The 17,691-nt window shown below is 49.4% G+C and overlaps 1 protein-coding gene across 3 annotated transcripts in view; it reads left to right on the top strand.

The window, feature by feature from the left end:
- ECM2 (extracellular matrix protein 2) overlaps nt 1-17,691 on the top strand; it is a 190,522-nt gene that overhangs the window by 139,442 nt on the left and 33,389 nt on the right. For all 3 annotated transcript variants that reach the window (XM_085624889.1, XM_085624888.1, XM_085624890.1), the window contains exon 8: nt 8,332-8,471. In XM_085624889.1, the coding sequence (XP_085481015.1) occupies nt 8,332-8,471 (140 nt within the window). The remainder of the gene's footprint in view (nt 1-8,331; nt 8,472-17,691) is intronic.

Here is a 17,691-nt window from a genome sequence, read left to right as displayed (position 1 = left end):
CTACTTCCACTCAAGAGAACTATAGCTCTGATTACTAATGTCTTCTTTGGATACTAATCTCCTAAAATACTGTGTTTAACAATGCATGTTCTATAAGTGTAATGTATCCAAAACTCGGTTTATCTAAATTCGCTCACCTGTCACAACCCTGTCAGGTACGCATTTCACCTATCACCAGATCATATCTTACAGTTACAAGTATGTTACAAGCATGTTATTTGTGTTTAACGTTCTCCTTTCACACTATTTACACATTTAGGCTCCTGCAGGACTCTCATGCCCCTATGATGCACAGCAATGCTTACAGCCATGCTTACATCCATAGCTTACACCTCAGTTCTTATCGGGTGTCGCATCTTCGCCCACATATAGCCATACATGAGTTTTTCAGGCGCTACACATACTTACACACACACTTATCTCACCTAGCACTTTCTCCTTATTACAGATAAACCATACTTACTCTTGGCTACATCATATGTTTATAGTCACTGACTATTCAGCTCCCATCCACTCACACTAAAAGCTCACACAATGGGCCTATATATGCACAAGATCTTGCATCCATGCACTATGCGCTCCCGGGTGGTACACAACCGCAGCCTCAAACACATCCTTCTACACATTCCCCAGACTAGAAGTCACACACTGTTTAGTACTCTGTTCCCACTCACACGCATACACACTACTACCCTCGACTCCAACATAGGTGTTAAGCTCAACACTATTGTGTGCATTATGTGTATGCCATCATGGCTTTTGTTTTCACGTTAGTTCCTAGCTCTATCGATGGGGTATCGCCCCAATTTACTGTTGTTTTTAATATCTGTTCCTCCGGATGAGCGCTCTTCCTCCTATCGCAACGCCAGTTGGCGAATATGGGGGGTGGGAGGGTGGGGTTTGGGTAATTTTGGGTTGGGTTCTCTATTTGTCCTACTGTACATTCTGTTGTTTTCCTTGCCTATTGTTTTGCTTCTTTATTTTTGTCTCACAAGCCTCATGTCATACTAACACACACAAGAGGTGGTCTTCAATTCAGGTGTGGCCTCGCTCCTTGCAACCCTACACAATGGTGTCACTGATCCATATCACCCTTTTATCGCACATCAAATGGTGGGGCTGAACCAAAGTATTAAAGTAGTCTCCCTAAATGTAAAAGGCCTGAACCACCCGGTAAAGCAGAGGAAGATAGTTGATTATCTGCACAGGCTCAAAGGAGATATAATTCTCCTTCAAGAAACAAAATTGGATAACACTATCCGAGAGTTTTGCTAATAGTTAATCGTCGGATAATGCTTACTGTAGCTGTAGGGAAGAAAAACGGTGTACTAACACTAATTTCCAGAAAATCTAGAATCAACTTACTCTCTCGAAATCCTCTGACACACAAGGCAGATGGATCATCTCGAAGACATGTTGAATTATATGTAGCTACTAAAGACTATCAATCCTTTTGGGATGATCTTTACTCACAACTAGAAAAAATCCCTGATAAAGCTACCATTATCCTAGCGGGTGACTTCAACCTATCTCTAGACCCACATCTAGACAAAAACTCTAGATTTCCATTTGTACCAAAGAAATCACATAAAATCCTGAAGAAAATCTGCTAATTAATCTGGCTGACGCCTGGAGAGTTCAAAACTCAGCAGAAAGAGATTATACATTTTACTCCTTTTCCCACAAGTCGTATTCACGTATAGACTACATTTTAGTATCCAACAATACACTTTGTAAGGTAGATCATACAACAATTGAACCCTGGGTGATCTCTGACCACTCCTGTATCACATTATCTATCTCTGACCCCGCACCACAAAAAAAGCAATCAAACTGGCGTTCTCAACGATGAGATACTAGCTGATCACGACAACATTCAAGTGATCAAAGACACAATTCATAATTTTCTTGCTGAGAATAAGGCTGAGGAGACGTCTGATCTGATGGGAGGCCCTAAAAGCAACAATAAGAGGGGAAATAACCAGGATTAGATCAAAAATGAACGAATTAACTAACTCTAATTTAGTGAAACTAGAGAAAGAAATCACGGACCTAGAAACAATACATATCACTAGCAAAGACAATGACACTCTTAATAAAATCCTCAACAGGAAATATAAATACAATACAATCATCAGTAATAGGACGGGGATATGGATTAACAAGCAAAAAAGCATCAAAATCTGTGAATGTAACGGGAATGGTAAGTCCCTTGTCTCCCATCTAAAATTTAAAATGCAGAAATTAGCCATTAACGCCATAAATGACAGGGTATGGAATATTATTGCTAATCCGCAAAAAATAGCTGACACTTTCATGAACTTCTATAAAGACCTATATGAAGTAAATACTAATGTAAAACACTTCAAATGACAGGACTATCTAATCAATATTACTTTCCCTAACCTTACAGATCAAGAGAGTTCATCAATAAATGGTCCGATCACAGAAAAGGAGGAATGTTAGCGATCAATAAATTGAAATCAGGGAAAGCCTCAGGCCCTGATGGGTTCAATGTAAAACATTTCAAAACAATCTCTCCGTAACTACTGTCCCCATCTTGAAGCTATTTACCCACTTTTCAGAAACTGGCCAAGTCACTGGCAATCCAGCGGAAGCAACCATAATCGTCCTACACAAGGAAGGTAAAGACCCCCTCTTACCTAAAAGTTACAAGCCAATATCATTAATAAACCTGGACTGCAAAATGTATGCATCGTATAGAATCCAACAACACATCTCTAAATTAATACACCCATCTCAGGTGGGTTTCTTAAAACACAGGCTCACTAGTGACAACACGCGTCTGTTATGTCATACCATAGAAAAGGCTAGACTCCTTAACTCCCCCACGGTGGCCGTCACATTGGACGCGGAAAAAGCCTTTGATAAGGTGGATTGGAGATATCTAAAGGCAGTTTTAGAGAAATTTAATATGGGTGATAACCTGATCAAAATGATAATGGCCCTCTACCACAATCCCACTGCTAGGGGGAACAACCTTTACAACGCAACTTTTACAACGCACTACACTTACAACACATTTTTTACAACGCACAATCCATTACAACGCATGACATTACAACGCAGGACACTACAACGCATTTTTAAAAACTACCTTTACAACGCATTCCATTACAACGCATACTACCATTACAACGCATACCATTACAACGCATAATATAGTAATATACTATCCAACACTTACCCTACTGTTGCACCCCCTGGAGTTAGAATAGTAATTTTTACCCCTATACTATCCAACACTTACCCTACTGTTGCACCCCCTGGAGTTAGAATAGTAATTTTTACCCCTATACTATCCAACACTTACCCTACTGTTGCACCCCCTGGAGTTAGAATAGTAATTTTTACCCCTATACTATCCAACACTTACCCTACTGTTGCACCCCCTGGAGTTAGAATAGTAATTTTTACCCCTATACTATCCAACACTTACCCTACTGTTGCACCCCCTGGAGTTAGAATAGTAATTTTTACCCCTATACTATCCAACATTTACCCTACTGTTGCACCCCCTGGAGTTAGAATAGTAATTTTTACCCCTATACTATCCAACATTTACCCTACTGTTGCACCCCCTGGAGTTAGAATAGTAATTTTTACCCCTATACTATCCAACATTTACCCTACTGTTGCACCCCCTGGAGTTAGAATAGTAATTTTTAACCCTATACTATCTAATACTTACCTTAAATGCAATTTAATATTATGCGTTGTAATGGTATGCGTTGTAAAGGTAGTATGCGTTGTAATGGATATGCGTTGTAAAGGTAGTTTTTAAAAATGCGTTGTAGTGTCCTGCGTTGTAATGTCATGCGTTGTAATGGATTGTGCGTTGTAAAAAATGTGTTGTAAAGGTATGCGTTGTAATAGTATGCGTTGTAACGTCATACATCCCACTGCTAGAGTTGGAGGTATAGTTTCCCCTACTTTCAACTGAAACCAAGGGACATGGCAGGGCTGTCCTCTCTCACCCCCCCTTTTCCCCCTGGCTCTTGAACCTTTTCTCATTAGGGAAAATATGGACATTACTGGCATCCCTTTTGGTGATTACAACATAAAACTGGCCGCATATGCAGACAATGTATTAATTGTCTCTCGAGAAGCCCCTACTGCAATCCCAGCCCTTATGAATACCATACACACTTCTCAGAAATTTCTGGATATTCCCTCAACAAAGACAAATCTGAGGTAAAACTTCTCAGCCTCTACGGTGATAAAAGTATCCTAGGTTCGTCAGGACTATCCTGGCAACAGAAGACTATCAAATACCTAGGGCTCGAGTTCACAAATGATCGAATCTCAACCCTATGTATTAACAAAAAAATATTAGCCAGGGAAATAGACTCACTCCTAGACACCTGGTCTCCCAAATTCTTATCATGGTGAGGAAGAGCAGAGACCTTAAAGATAATGCTAACCCCTTTTGTCAATTATATTATTAGCATGCTGCCCATGGTCCTCTCGGAAGAATTCTTAAAAAACATTGAGAAAACGTTCAGCAAATTCCTATGGCAGGACAAAAAGCCCAGAATCTCTATGAAAAAGCTCAAGCTGGCCAAGGATAAAGGGGGCATCTCCCTACCCATCTTCAGAAACTATCAAATTTCCTTTCTTTGCAAGCAGGGCCCAAATTGGTTTATTGATAACCCATCATACATACCGCCCTGGGTGGTGATAGAAAAGTCCCTCATACAGAACATACCTCTCGCCGCACTAGCTACAATGTACACATCCCATCTGTCGCACTCTAGAAACATCATACAGAACATCAAAAAAGCCATCCTACTCCTAAACTCCCCACCTGGAGGCCAAAATAAAACACACTCACCTATCCTCCCTATGGTACAACCAAGCACTCAAAATTGATGGTTCCTCCTGTTTCTGGTCAGATTGGTCATGCAAGGACATTAACCTAGTGCAAGACATTTTTGAAAACACATCTCCGCTACCATTCTCAACCTTGCACAACCGGTTCAATCTTGCCAACCTGGATTTCTACAAATTCCTTCAACTTAAAGTAGGACTTGCAAAATTGAAGCTATTGGGTATCTGCCCTACTATCACTACCCTCTTGAACCACCTATTCAAGGTAGGACACCTGATCTCATACATATATAAAATTCTCTTGCCGAACCAAAACAAATCTCTATCTCGTAATCAACAGAAATGGGAAAACGAATCTACCAAGACAAACATTACTTTCAACTGGGCCAACATTAACAAATCCCTCTTTTCACCTAAAATCTCACCTATATTATCACAAACTAAATTTATGTTAATAAACAGAACTTACTGGTCCCCTGCAAGTTCGGCCTTGCAAATGCTCCCAACTGCTGGTGCTGCGACAAACATGAGGGCTCCCTCGAGCACATGCTGTTCGGATGCCCCCTCCTTCAAGACTTTTGGGCTAAGGTATATGATTACATCACATATACCCTAATGATTATCCCCACGAGAGAGTTCACACATATTTTACTGGGCCCTCTGGATCCCCAACTCAGGGACGACAATGATCGGTTCCTCCTGGATTTAATGCTTACTCTAGCCTGCAAACTAATCCTGAGCAACTGGAAAAACATCAAAGCGGACTCTTTTTTTTAACTGGCAGGAGTGGCTCTCTTTCCCTAGGGGTGCTGACAACAGTGCTCTCCAAATATCCCTTGGAGATCTTCACGGCACTCAATCTGGAATGCGCTAGACACTAGTGCTTTTACTTACAAACCACCATGACCTAGATCATAGACAATCACAACTCCCCACCCTCTTTTCATGGTGTTTATGACTCCCCAAAGCATTTTCGAGCTTCTCTATACTAGGCCACACAACTTCCAACACCACCGTCTTCCCACACGCTTGTGAGACAAAATCATTGTATTCACTCCTGTGCACTCAGTGCGACCATAGATGTCAAGGTGTATAATTCTGCTTGTTTTCAACCTACTTGTTTCTAATTCACATGACTATAACAATGTTGTTATATAACATGTATGCATTGTATTATAGCACACACCATATGTAATATGATGATATGCTATGCATCCTATATGGTACTCAGAATTACGTGACTATGTAATACTCCCTGTGCATTGTACTGTTCAATCAATACGGCAGAATGTTCACAGCATTATCTTATTCACAGTCTACTCCCCCCCTTTTGAGATGTCTCCTACCGTTCCTACTGTGTATTTATTCTTTTTACCACTGTCTACCTCTGTCTGCAAAAAATGTATATAATACTTTGAACTTTAAAACAAAATTCACTTGTGACTGCAGGACCTATTGTGCTATCCGCTACAGTGACATAGTAAACACAGCTTGAAGTCATTGTAGCCTTAATGTAGTCGCATAAAAACTGCAACTTGACCAGTCAAAATAAACTGTTTTGACATACCAAAACCTTCATTTTCAATATTAATAAGTCACCCCTATGTAGGCCTAAGTAGGATATGTAGGAATTTAATGTTAAACATGTACTTACTGTAAATAGCCCCTAACAGCTATTTTCACTGTAGTAAGGCTGGCTGTTTCACAGAGGAACACTAGGGTGCATTAGTAAACTTCATAATGCCATATTCAGCTAGGAAACAGCTCGAAACATAATCCAAGAACTCTTTTTAATATTTATTAAAGAAGCCTAATTTAATGGTGAAGACAGATTTTAAATACTTATTATGGAAGAGGTACTTTTAGAGAGTTACCTTTACGCTGCCTACAGCCTCTGGAGACTACCTGGTATTAGCCTCCAGCTGCAGCCCTCTAAGTGCTCAAGCACTAATGGGGTTCAAAGACTGATCCCAGCTCAGAGACAAAGGTCTGGGTGTGAGGAAGTAATTTTGTTCCTCTAACAGGATGGTCAGTTGAGGTGGAACCAGAAGTTTAATTTACTTGAAAGAAGACTCCCTTGTCAGAGGTACATGTTAGCTGATACCTGGGTACGCAGGTTCCACACAAGGGAAGAAGGGTTTCAACACCTTGGATTTAGGCAGAGAGTGGCACTTTGGGATTGTTTGTAGTTGGGCACACAGGAAATGCTGCAAAAGAGAATTTAGGATTGCCTGAAAACTTTTACCCCATTGGTTAGGGGGGATGAGCCACGAGTCACCGCTACTCACCAGCTGCTGGCAGCCATAAATGTGGCATCCTCATTACCCTCCTCAGAAGACTACTGGACCTGAGGAAGATTAAAAGAGAACTGAACCTGCCGTCCATGACTTAAGAGAAGCCCTGAAGGACTGAACTTGCTCCCACTTGTACCCAGGACAAAAGGTGGATTCTAAGGGTCATAAAGCTGACCTCCTGTTCACGCTACAGGGAAAAAACAAGCTACATGAGACCTTGTCCTGCAAATGTTCTGCTAACCAGTTCCAACTGGACCTGCCCTCGACCCTGTTGTTGACCTCTGCTGGTGTAAGCCCTGACCCCCAAGTCCTGTTCCTGAGGTTTTGGAACCTTTGGTTGGGACTGCCTGGACTTCCCCTATTACCCCTGAAAACATGGGACCTAGAAACCTTTTCAGCTCCAAAGACTTTCAGAGGACAGTGACAAACCTGCCAAGACTACCTACATACGGAGTTATGCAGCTGGGCTTAATATTCAGATTTCTTCTGCTCTGAGCTTTTCTGCAGCTACAAATCTGTTTCAGCTGGACCTTGTGGAGAAGGTGTCTGGCCTCATGGAACCTTCTTCAACTAGAGCCTTGCACTGCTGAAGATTCCAAGCTTTGAAAAAGCGACTAAGTCTACCTCGTCCAGTTAACCCTCGGTTGGCACTGAAAGCTTTTTGGCCCTATTTTTGTTTAACACTGAAAAAATACCTTCAGTTGCTCTTATTGGCTTTTTGTCGTCTTGGTGTAATTTTATTTATTCAAATTTACTAAATGTTTCATTTCTCTTTTTTATTGTGTTGTGTTTTGATGATATTACTGTTTTGGTACTGTATGCATACCTTACACACTGCTCTAAGCTAAGCCTATCTGCTCAGTGCCATAGCTACCAGGGAGTTGAGCTCAGGTAAATTTAGGGGACTTTGATGGTTTACCCTGACAAGGATTGTGATTATTACTCAGTCACTCCCTTGACTAAAAACCCAAATTCATACAATGGTATTCTTTAAATGCCTAGCTGGCATTACAGAAATTCAGCTGAAAGTATGGAAAGCTCTAACAGTGAAATTGGAGTAAAGGTACAAGTTTGCTAAGTTTGGTCATTAAAAGATCATCTACAATTCGTTTTGTCAAAAATTTAACTTTTTGTGATGTTTTGAACATGTTCTGAGTTGTTTATATTCTCTTGTCCTCAATTGCAGGAACTACACCTAGAACATAATCAGATTGAAGAGATTTCAGAAACATCATTCAATCAGACAAACAATCTACATACTATTATTCTACGACATAACAAACTAGAGGAAAGCAGGATCGCACCTCTGGCTTGGATTTACCACGAGTAAGTATTGAAGGATGAAGTCTTGCTTTTTGTGCTTGTACATAGTGCCTGGATGTCTAGTTCATCCATTAATAACTGAAGAAACAGTAAAGGCTTAATTTCGATTCAGGTGGTAACGAACAATCCTCTGTTGTGTTATTTAATTGCATTGTCAAGAGGAGAGCCCACAATGGAATTTCCTGCCTCACATGTATGTTACAGTGGCAGTGGTGTAACATAGTCCCCCCCCCCCCCCGCAGCCCTTGCCGGGAAGGGGGGGGTGAGCTCCAGGGGGCCCCCTGATCACAGTGCTATGGCCTGAGAGCTCCTGATTGAGTCCAGAGGGAGGCCCACCTTGTACCTTGCAAGGCGGGGGGGGGGGGGCTCAAGTTTTGTTACGCCTCTATTCATGGAGGAAATTCTGCTTAAGGATTTTCCTCCAACTTTAGCACTTTCTCCACAAATCTGAGAATTTGCTGTTGGCACCCATGTTAAGAACTTTTCAAACTCTTTCTTCCTGCACAATCATATGCTGTACTCCAGCTTGATATTATTGCACATTGAAAAAGCAAGAAACAATCCTATATTTTATAATGTTATATACCGAATATTGAACTGGATTGCTAGCTTAGATAGTTCAGGATCCAGAGCTCGGCTGCAGCATCTTTGCAAGAATCTCAACCAATTATTTGAAGTAAAAATCCTTTGAACTTTTTTCTCAATGCACGTTTTTTAGGACGTAAAGAAATGCGAGATGTGAAGACTAGAGATGCACGTTGAAAAATATAACAAAAATGACTCTACTAATCATAAACAAAGTTGAAGGAATTGTGGTAGTATGGGTTTACGACCCACAAAGTGATGCAGGGAAATAAAGTCGCTGAGGAATTGCCTATCGTGGTTTAGAGCTTAAGGGTTTATTGATGAAGTCAAGGCGAACAGTTTTATACAACACAGCTGGGAATCAAAGAAACAGAATAATTGATTTTTAAAACTGCAGTACAGTTCACGTTTAATATCCTGGCAAGGTCGCCACTAAGCCTTCTACCGCTCAGTCTGATAAAAGGAGAGAGATCAAAGTTTATAAAAGGACAGGTCAGGTGTCATACGTTTACTGCATTACGTGAGCCGACATTTTATCTTGGACACCGACTTGGTTTAAAGGTTTCATTATCCAGCATCCGGCGTATGAGTTTGCACATGTGGGCTCATATCAAACCTTAAGATTCTTTCTGGTGAAAACACTGCGAAATATGGGGCACATTGCTTATATATTTGCTCAAACATACAATACGAAGCAACGTTATCTTCTATTCAATAATGGGGTTTTACCATTTCTGCTTATCAATTCCCGTTTACCACATGCTAAGAGCAGTGTGAATAGTTGACATGTTTCTGTCCTATTATTGCCTCAACGGGCCGTGGGAAGGCGCCACCTTTAAATGTTGGAATCTGGGCTGTTGGACAGGCCACATGAAGGGCTTGCTCCCTCCCCGCATGACAAGGCCCAAGCCCCGGACTCCCAGGTGTTACCCGCAAGGGCAACCCGCACCCCGTCTCCCTACGGAACTCCTGCCCCCGGACATCCATGTATCATGGGGCCGAACCACTACCGGCTCCCCCGGCCGGATCAGCCGCCATCTTGTACACTGCGCCACGAGGCCGCGTGGCCTCAGCTCGACCCTAACCCTGGGCCTGGCCGGCCCCGACATCCCGGCACCACCATCCACCCAGGAGGTGAACGGACCACTTGGCAGGTCAATGGGAGAAAGAAGTGTCGATGGCTCTCCCCCGCCAGGTGCCGATCGCCCTCCAGCTCCCCCAGGCGCTGGCTCCACCCCCTGCTGGGTGTCTGGACTCCCTCATCCCGGACCCCCCGACCTCCAAGTGCGAGGGTCCGGACATCAAAGGGCGCCAGACCTATAACTAGGGCAGCTCCAGAGCAGGAAGGCAGTTGTATCCTGGAGTCGAGAGACACCGAGAAGAACTCAGCCTTGACAGACTACTGGCGCTGCCGTAGCTCTGCCTTGTGAAACATCGTCCTGCCTGCTGGCGCTGCCGCGGCCTTCTGCATCATCCATCCTTGTCGGGACCTGCTGGCGCTGCCGCGGACCGTTGTAACGACCACCTTCATCGGGACCTGCTGGCGCTGCCGCGGACCGTGTAACGACCACCTTCATCGGGACCTGCTGGCGCTGCCGCGGACCGTGTAACGACCACCTTCATCGGGACCTGCTGGCGCTGCCGCGGACCGTGTAACGACCACCTTCACCGGGACCTGCTGGCGCTGCCGCGGCCCGTCCAAGCTAGAACACCGAGCTCGAGGATTGTGAGCTATCCACCATACCATCTCAGCTACCAGATTGGTAACCAGACTGTCCCGCTACCCCCTTTTCCCAAACCAAGAGACTAGAATCGAGGGGACCCCTGAGTCCAGACCTCCTTGTACCATTTCATCGTACCTTAAGAAATCACCTATAAAGAACGCTAAATCTTATCCTTGTGTGGTGTGTATCTGTGGGGGGGTAGTTACTCATCTGTACGATCGCTGGAGACGGCTCTCCCCGGAGACCTCTCCCCTTGTCCTCGGCTGACCCCCCCGGTCCGTCTAACATTGGTGGCCAGCGGCGCGATCCGAATCAACGCGTAATCGTACAGAGAGTAGCTCACCCCACGACAAAACCACGATGTCAACCAAAGAGAGCGGATCCACCGAGAAATTCCAGATGGATAAATTGGAAGAGTATAGCCATCGTGAACTGAAACAATTCTGCATGGAACTAGGCATTGCTACCACCGGCCTGAGTACCAAAGACGATTTTAAGCACGCCATTGAGTCGTGGGCAGAAACCGGGGTCGCCGGATCCCCAGACCAAAACGGTGCAGCATCGGAGAGGAACGCCACGGCTCCCGAGGAGCGAGGAACGGGCCTCTCGCAGGAAGAGATCCAAGAAAGAGAAAAAAACAGATTACATGAGTTGGAAATGGCACGACTCAAAATGGACGGTGAACTAAAATTAGCCGAGCAAAAACTGAACCTAGAACATCTGCGGCTCCGAGAAGAACGGGAAGAAAAACAGAGGCAGAGAGAGCTCGAAGAAAAAAGACTAACATTCGAACACGAGCGCAAACTGGCGGAAATAGAACTACGGAAGCAGAACAAAGAACCGGAGGTGCCCGAGCGACCGCGCACCCCGGGAGCAACCGAAAAGAAAGTCCACATCCCCAAGGATGTTGTCCGATAGTATGTCCGAGAGGACGACATACAACAGTGGTTCAAAGCCTACGAGATCGCCATGACCTCCCACCGGATCGATCGGAGTGACTGGGGAGCCGGCCTATGGGGGAGGTTCGTCAACGAAGGCCGCGATGCCCTACTGCAGCTCCCAGACCATCAGATGTCATCCTATGACCACATGAAGGCTGCCCTCCTCACCCGATATGGGCTCACACCCGAAATGTACCGCCAGAGGTTTCGGGACTGCACCCGGATCCCGGGTACAACGTGGGTGGAATATGTTAACTATTTCAGCCGAGCCTTCGAGGGTTGGATCAAGGGAAGCCACGTAACGACCTACGAGCAACTTTTTAATCTCATGGTGTGGGAGCACCTGTCTAACAACTGCTTCATCGAGCTCAGGCAGCACCTCCTCGACAGTAAATTGACTGACCCACGGCAACTCGCCGCCGAAGCTGACCGGTGGGAAAGCACCCGAGTGGGCCGGAGAGGGCCACACGAGCAAAACCGGAACAACCAAGGTCAGCACCGTCCCCGAGGAGGAGGAGGAGGCCAGGGGCGAGGGAGAGACACCGTCCCGGCCACTCCCGCGGCCAGCACCCCGCCCCCGGCCGGCCGGGGCAACCCCCCGATGCGCCCGGGGTTCCGAGCCAACGTCACGTGTCACCGATGCCAGCGAGTCGGCCACTACGCCAATGACCCGAACTGCCCGCAGAACCAAACGCCAAAACCCCGCCAGGTAGCTGCCGCCGCCCTGGGGGGAGAACAAATCTCCGAGGAACAAGAAGAATATGAGCAGGCCCAACAAGAGTGGGAACCGGCCGCCATGGTTCTAGCGTGCCTAGGGGGAAAAGACATGGTCCCGCGGGCTCCCCTACCCGCCAACACCAGAAAATATAGCCAGTGGGTGAACATTAATGGGCACCGGGCCGAAGCCCTACGTGACACAGGGGCCAGTGTGACGGCCGTCCGCTGTCACCTGGTAAAACCAGAGCAGATCCTGCCGAACATTCTCTGCCCCGTCCGCTCAGCCGACAATTCCGAGAGTCTATGTCGGATGGCCTGCGTCCCCTTCGAATGGGGAGTGGTCTCCGGCATGTTGAAGGTGACGGTCCGGGATGATGCCCCCGTGGACTGTCTCCTGGGGAATGATCTTGAGAGTTCCCCGTGGGCCGCCGTCGAAAGAAGAGAGCACCTGGGGATGCTGGGCCTCCCGGACTGGGCGTGCGTAACCACCCGGTCCATGGCCGCCCGTGCCATCCCCCGACCAGAAGAACCAGAATGGCCTGCACCTCCTCCCCCGATCGCTCCAGTAGAGGACACCGACTATACCGACCCCCCAGAGCCAACCCCCTAAGGGGTCGCCCAGCCCCAGGACCTTCCCGGCCTGGCTCAGTGGCGTCAAGAAGGGGGGCCCACCCAGGAACAGTTCCGCCAGGAGCAGAAGACCTGTCCCTCCCTCGAGGGACTCCGCCAGCAAGCCATCGCCCAGAGCGCAGGGGACTCCACCGGAGCCCATTGGGTCTATTGGGATAACGACCTGTTATACAGTGAACAGAGAATCGATGAGTTAGGGGCCAGTCGAGTGCTGGTGGTGCCCCTCCGTTTCAGAGACTTCCTGCTAAATTTGGCCCACGATGTCCCCCTGGCTGGACACCTGGGCCAGGACAAAACCTACAGTCGCCTGGTGACCCACTTTTTCTGGCCGAGGATGCGAAACGACGTCCTCAACCACTGCCGGTCCTGCCCCACGTGCCAGGCCAGCGGGAAGAGCGGCCGCAAGCTCAAAGCACCTCTGCAACCCTTCCCAGTGGTCACCACCCCGTTCGAGAGGGTAGGAATAGACATTGTGGGGCCCCTGGACCCCCGCACAGCCCAAGGACATCGGTTCATCCTGGTACTGGTGGACCACACCACCCGCTACCCCGAGGCTGTGCCCCTGCGAACTGTAACAGCTCCGGTGGTCGGCCGGGCCTTAATGGGGATCTTCTCCCGGGTGGGCTTCCCCCGAGAAGTCGTCAGCGACCGAGGCACAAACTTTATCTCGAAATATATGAAGTCCCTCTGGCAACAGTGCGGGGTCACCTACCGATTCACGACCCCCTATCATCCTCAAGGGAACGGACTAGTTGAGCGATTCAACCGCACACTCAAGGGAATGATTGGGGGATTGGAAGGGCCCCTCCGTCGCCAGTGGGATGTACTACTTCCGTGCCTCCTCTTCGCCTATCGAGAAGTTCCCCAGAAGTCCCTCGGTTTTAGCCCTTTCGAACTCCTGTACGGGCACCCTGTGCGAGGGCCCCTCAGCCTAGTCAAAGAAGGTTGGGAGATGGCCCCCCTAAAGACCCCTCCAGACGTCTTCAGGTACCTCCTGGCACTACGCAATCAGACCCGGCGATTCAGGGAAATGGCAAAAGCGAATCTTGAGGCCAGTCAGGAGGACATGAAAAAATGGTACGATCAGAATGCCTCCTCCGTCGAATTCGAACCTGGTCAACAAGTGTGGGTGATGTCCCCCACCGAACCATGTGCCTTGCAAGACAAGTGGACGGGGCCCTTCAAAGTGGTCGAACGCAAGAGCCCCGTCACCTATCTCATCGATATGGAGTCTCCCCGGAACCCCCTCCGGGTCCTCCACACCAACAGACTCAAACCCCACTTTGTGCGCTCGGAACTCAGCCTCCTGATGGCTACAGACAGTGGGGCGGAAGAAGACTCCGAGCCTCTCCCTGATCTCCTGAAGACTCAGGAGAAAGACGGTTCCGTGGACGGGGTCCGGCTCTCCGATGCCCTCACCCCAGAGCAACGCCAGGGCTGCCGGGACCTCCTGCTGCAGTTTGCTACTCTGTTTTCCCTCACCCCAGGGGTCACCCCCTGGTGCTTGCACGACGTGGACACTGGGGACAGTCCCCCTATCCGACACCGGGCCTACCGCGTACCAGATCGGGTGCGGGCCTGCATCCAAGAGGAAGTGTCCAAGATGCTCACGCTCGGGGTCATCGAGCCCTCGGACAGCCCCTGGGCCAGCCCGGTCGTGCTGGTCCCCAAAGCCGCTGCCCCCGGCGCCACTCCTGAACTCCGATTCTGCGTCGACTATCGGGGCTTGAACGCTGTCACCAGGACCGACGCTCATCCCATCCCCCGAGCGGATGAATTGATCGACCGCATGGGGGCTGCCCGCTACCTCAGCATCTTCGACCTGACAGCGGGCTACTGGCAGATCGGTCTCACACCCTGGGCCCAAGAACGGTCCGCCTTTTCTACCCCCGATGACCACTACCACTTCAAGGTCATGCCCTTCGGCATGAAGAATGCCCCAGCTACTTTTCAGCGACTAGTGAACCAGGTCTTGGCGGGGCTCGAAGAGTTCAGCGCCGCCTACCTGGACGACATCGCTGTATACAGCCGCCACTGGTCCGACCACCTCCACCACCTCCGAGAGGTCCTGCAAGCCCTCCAGCGGGCCGGCCTCACAATCAAGGCCGGCAAGTGCCAAATCGGTCAGGGGTCCGTGACCTACCTCGGACACCAGGTGGGAAGCGGTCTGGTGGCCCCTCTGCAACTCAAAATTGCTGCCATCCAGTCCTGGCAACCCCCAGTCACGCAGACCGAGGTCCGAGCCTTCTTGGGACTCACCGGCTACTACCGGCGGTTCGTGAGGGACTATGGCAGCATTGTGGGGCCCCTCACGGGTCTCACGTCCAAAACCACCCGAAGAAGATTAACTGGACCCCCGACTGTCAAGCGGCCTTCGAGAAGCTGAAAGCCGCCCTGTGCACCGCCCCGGTGCTCCAGGCCCCCGATTACAGTCGGGAATTCATTGTGCAAACGGACGCCTCCGACCACGGCATCGGGGCGGTTCTCTCCCAGCTGAACCCCGAGGGTCTTGACCAGCCGGTGGCCTTCATCAGCAGACGCCTCCTGGCCCGAGAACAGCGCTGAAGCACGATCGAGAGGGAGGCCTTCGCAGTAGTGTGGGCCCTCAAAAAGCTCCGGCCCTATCTCTTCGGTACCCACTTCCGGGTGCAAACCGATCATCGACCCCTGCAGTGGCTAATGCAGATGCGGGGGGAAAACCCAAAACTATTGCGCTGGTCCATCTCCCTGCAGGGGATGGACTTCACTGTGGAACATCGACCGGGCCAAGACCACGCCAACGCAGATGGCCTGTCATGCTTTTTCCGCCTCGACGAGGAGAGTCCCCAAGAGGATGGGTGACTCTCCCCGCCTTCAGCTGGGGGGGACGCATGTTGGACAGGCCACATGAAGGGCTTGCTCCCTCCCCGCATGACAAGGCCCAAGCCCCGGACTCCCAGGTGTTACCCGCAAGGGCAACCCGCACCCCGTCTCCCAACGGAACTCCTGCCCCCGGACATCCATGTATCATGGGCCGAACCACTACCGGCTCCCCCGGCCGGATCAGCCGCCATCTTGGACACTGCGCCACGAGGCCGCGTGGCCTCAGCTCGACCCTAACCCTGGGCCTGGCCGGCCCCGACATCCCGGCACCACCATCCACCCAGGAGGTTAACGGACCACTTGGCAGGTCAATGGGAGAAAGAAGTGTCGATGGCTCTCCCCCGCCAGGTGCCGATCGCCCTCCAGCTCCCCCAGGTGCTGGCTCCACCCCCTGCTGGGTGTCTGGACTCCCTCATCCCGGACCCCCCGACCTCCAAGTGCGAGGGTCCGGACATCAAAGGGCGCCAGACCTATAACTAGGGCAGCTCCAGAGCAGGAAGGCAGTTGTATCCTGGAGTCGAGAGACACCGAGAAGAACTCAGCCTTGACGGACTACTGGCGCTGCCGTAGCTCTGCCTTGTGAAACATCGTCCTGCCTGCTGGCGCTGCCGCGGCCTTCTGCATCATCCATCCTCGTCGGGACCTGCTGGCGCTGCCGCGGACCGTTGTAACGACCACCTTCATCGGGACCTGCTGGCGCTGCCGCGGACCGTGTAACGACCACCTTCATCGGGACCTGCTGGCGCTGCCGCGGACCGTGTAACGACCACCTTCATCGGGACCTGCTGGCGCTGCCGCGGACCGTGTAACGACCACCTTCACCGGGACCTGCTGGCGCTGCCGCGGCCCGTCCAAGCTAGAACACCGAGCTCGAGGATTGTGAGCTATCCACCATACCATCTCAGCTACCAGATTGGTAACCAGACTGTCCCGCTACCCCCTTTTCCCAAACCAAGAGACTAGAATCGAGGGGACCCCTGAGTCCAGACCTCCTTGTACCATTTCATCGTACCTTAAGAAATCACCTATAAAGAACGCTAAATCTTATCCTTGTGTGGTGTGTATCTGTGGGGGGGAAGTTACTCATCTGTACGATCGCTGGAGACGGCTCTCCCCGGAGACCTCTCCCCTTGTCCTCGGCCGACCCCCCCGGTCCGTCTAACATGGGCTATTTACTAGTTCCTCAAACCTCTTGCTCTAGCCGTAGCTACTTATTCTAAGGGTCAAAGACACACATTTCTTCACACTCAAAATAGAATTTTTAGCCCAATACCACTACAATCCATGACTAATATTCATGGCGTAAATATAGTACATATATGTCTACGATCTCATTCAACTTGGCTTTAAAAAACATTTAACCACAACTTGTGTATGTTTTATAAAGTTTCAGTTAAAGGACTTTACTCCACTTACCAGCTTAGGACCCCTTGAGGAGCGCGGGAGCAACCATAAACTGCTTTTGTTGTTTGCACAAACACAGCCTTTTCATGGGGGCGCTCTGAATGCCGCTGCCCGCGTCCCAAGCAGTGGGACATCAGCAGGGCAGCCCTCTAGTGGCCGCCCGTCGGAGCCTTCCCCCTGCTGCCTCGCGCGCGAGGCTACGCCCACGAAGGTGATGACCTCCCAATAGTGTGTAGCTGGAGGCGGGCCGTTGGGGGCGGGGGGCGAGGCTTGCACCCCTACTTAGGAGGCCCTCTCGCCCAGTTCCTCCTCTGTTCCCTGTGCGCCGCTCCAGCCTGGACACGCGTAATTTCGACCGTC

Source organism: Triturus cristatus, chromosome 9 (assembly GCF_964204655.1).
Source record: "Triturus cristatus chromosome 9, aTriCri1.1, whole genome shotgun sequence".
Lineage (NCBI taxonomy): Eukaryota > Metazoa > Chordata > Amphibia > Caudata > Salamandridae > Triturus > Triturus cristatus.
The sequence above is the reverse complement of the archived record's forward strand: the minus strand, read 5'-3'. Positions and strand labels throughout refer to the sequence as shown.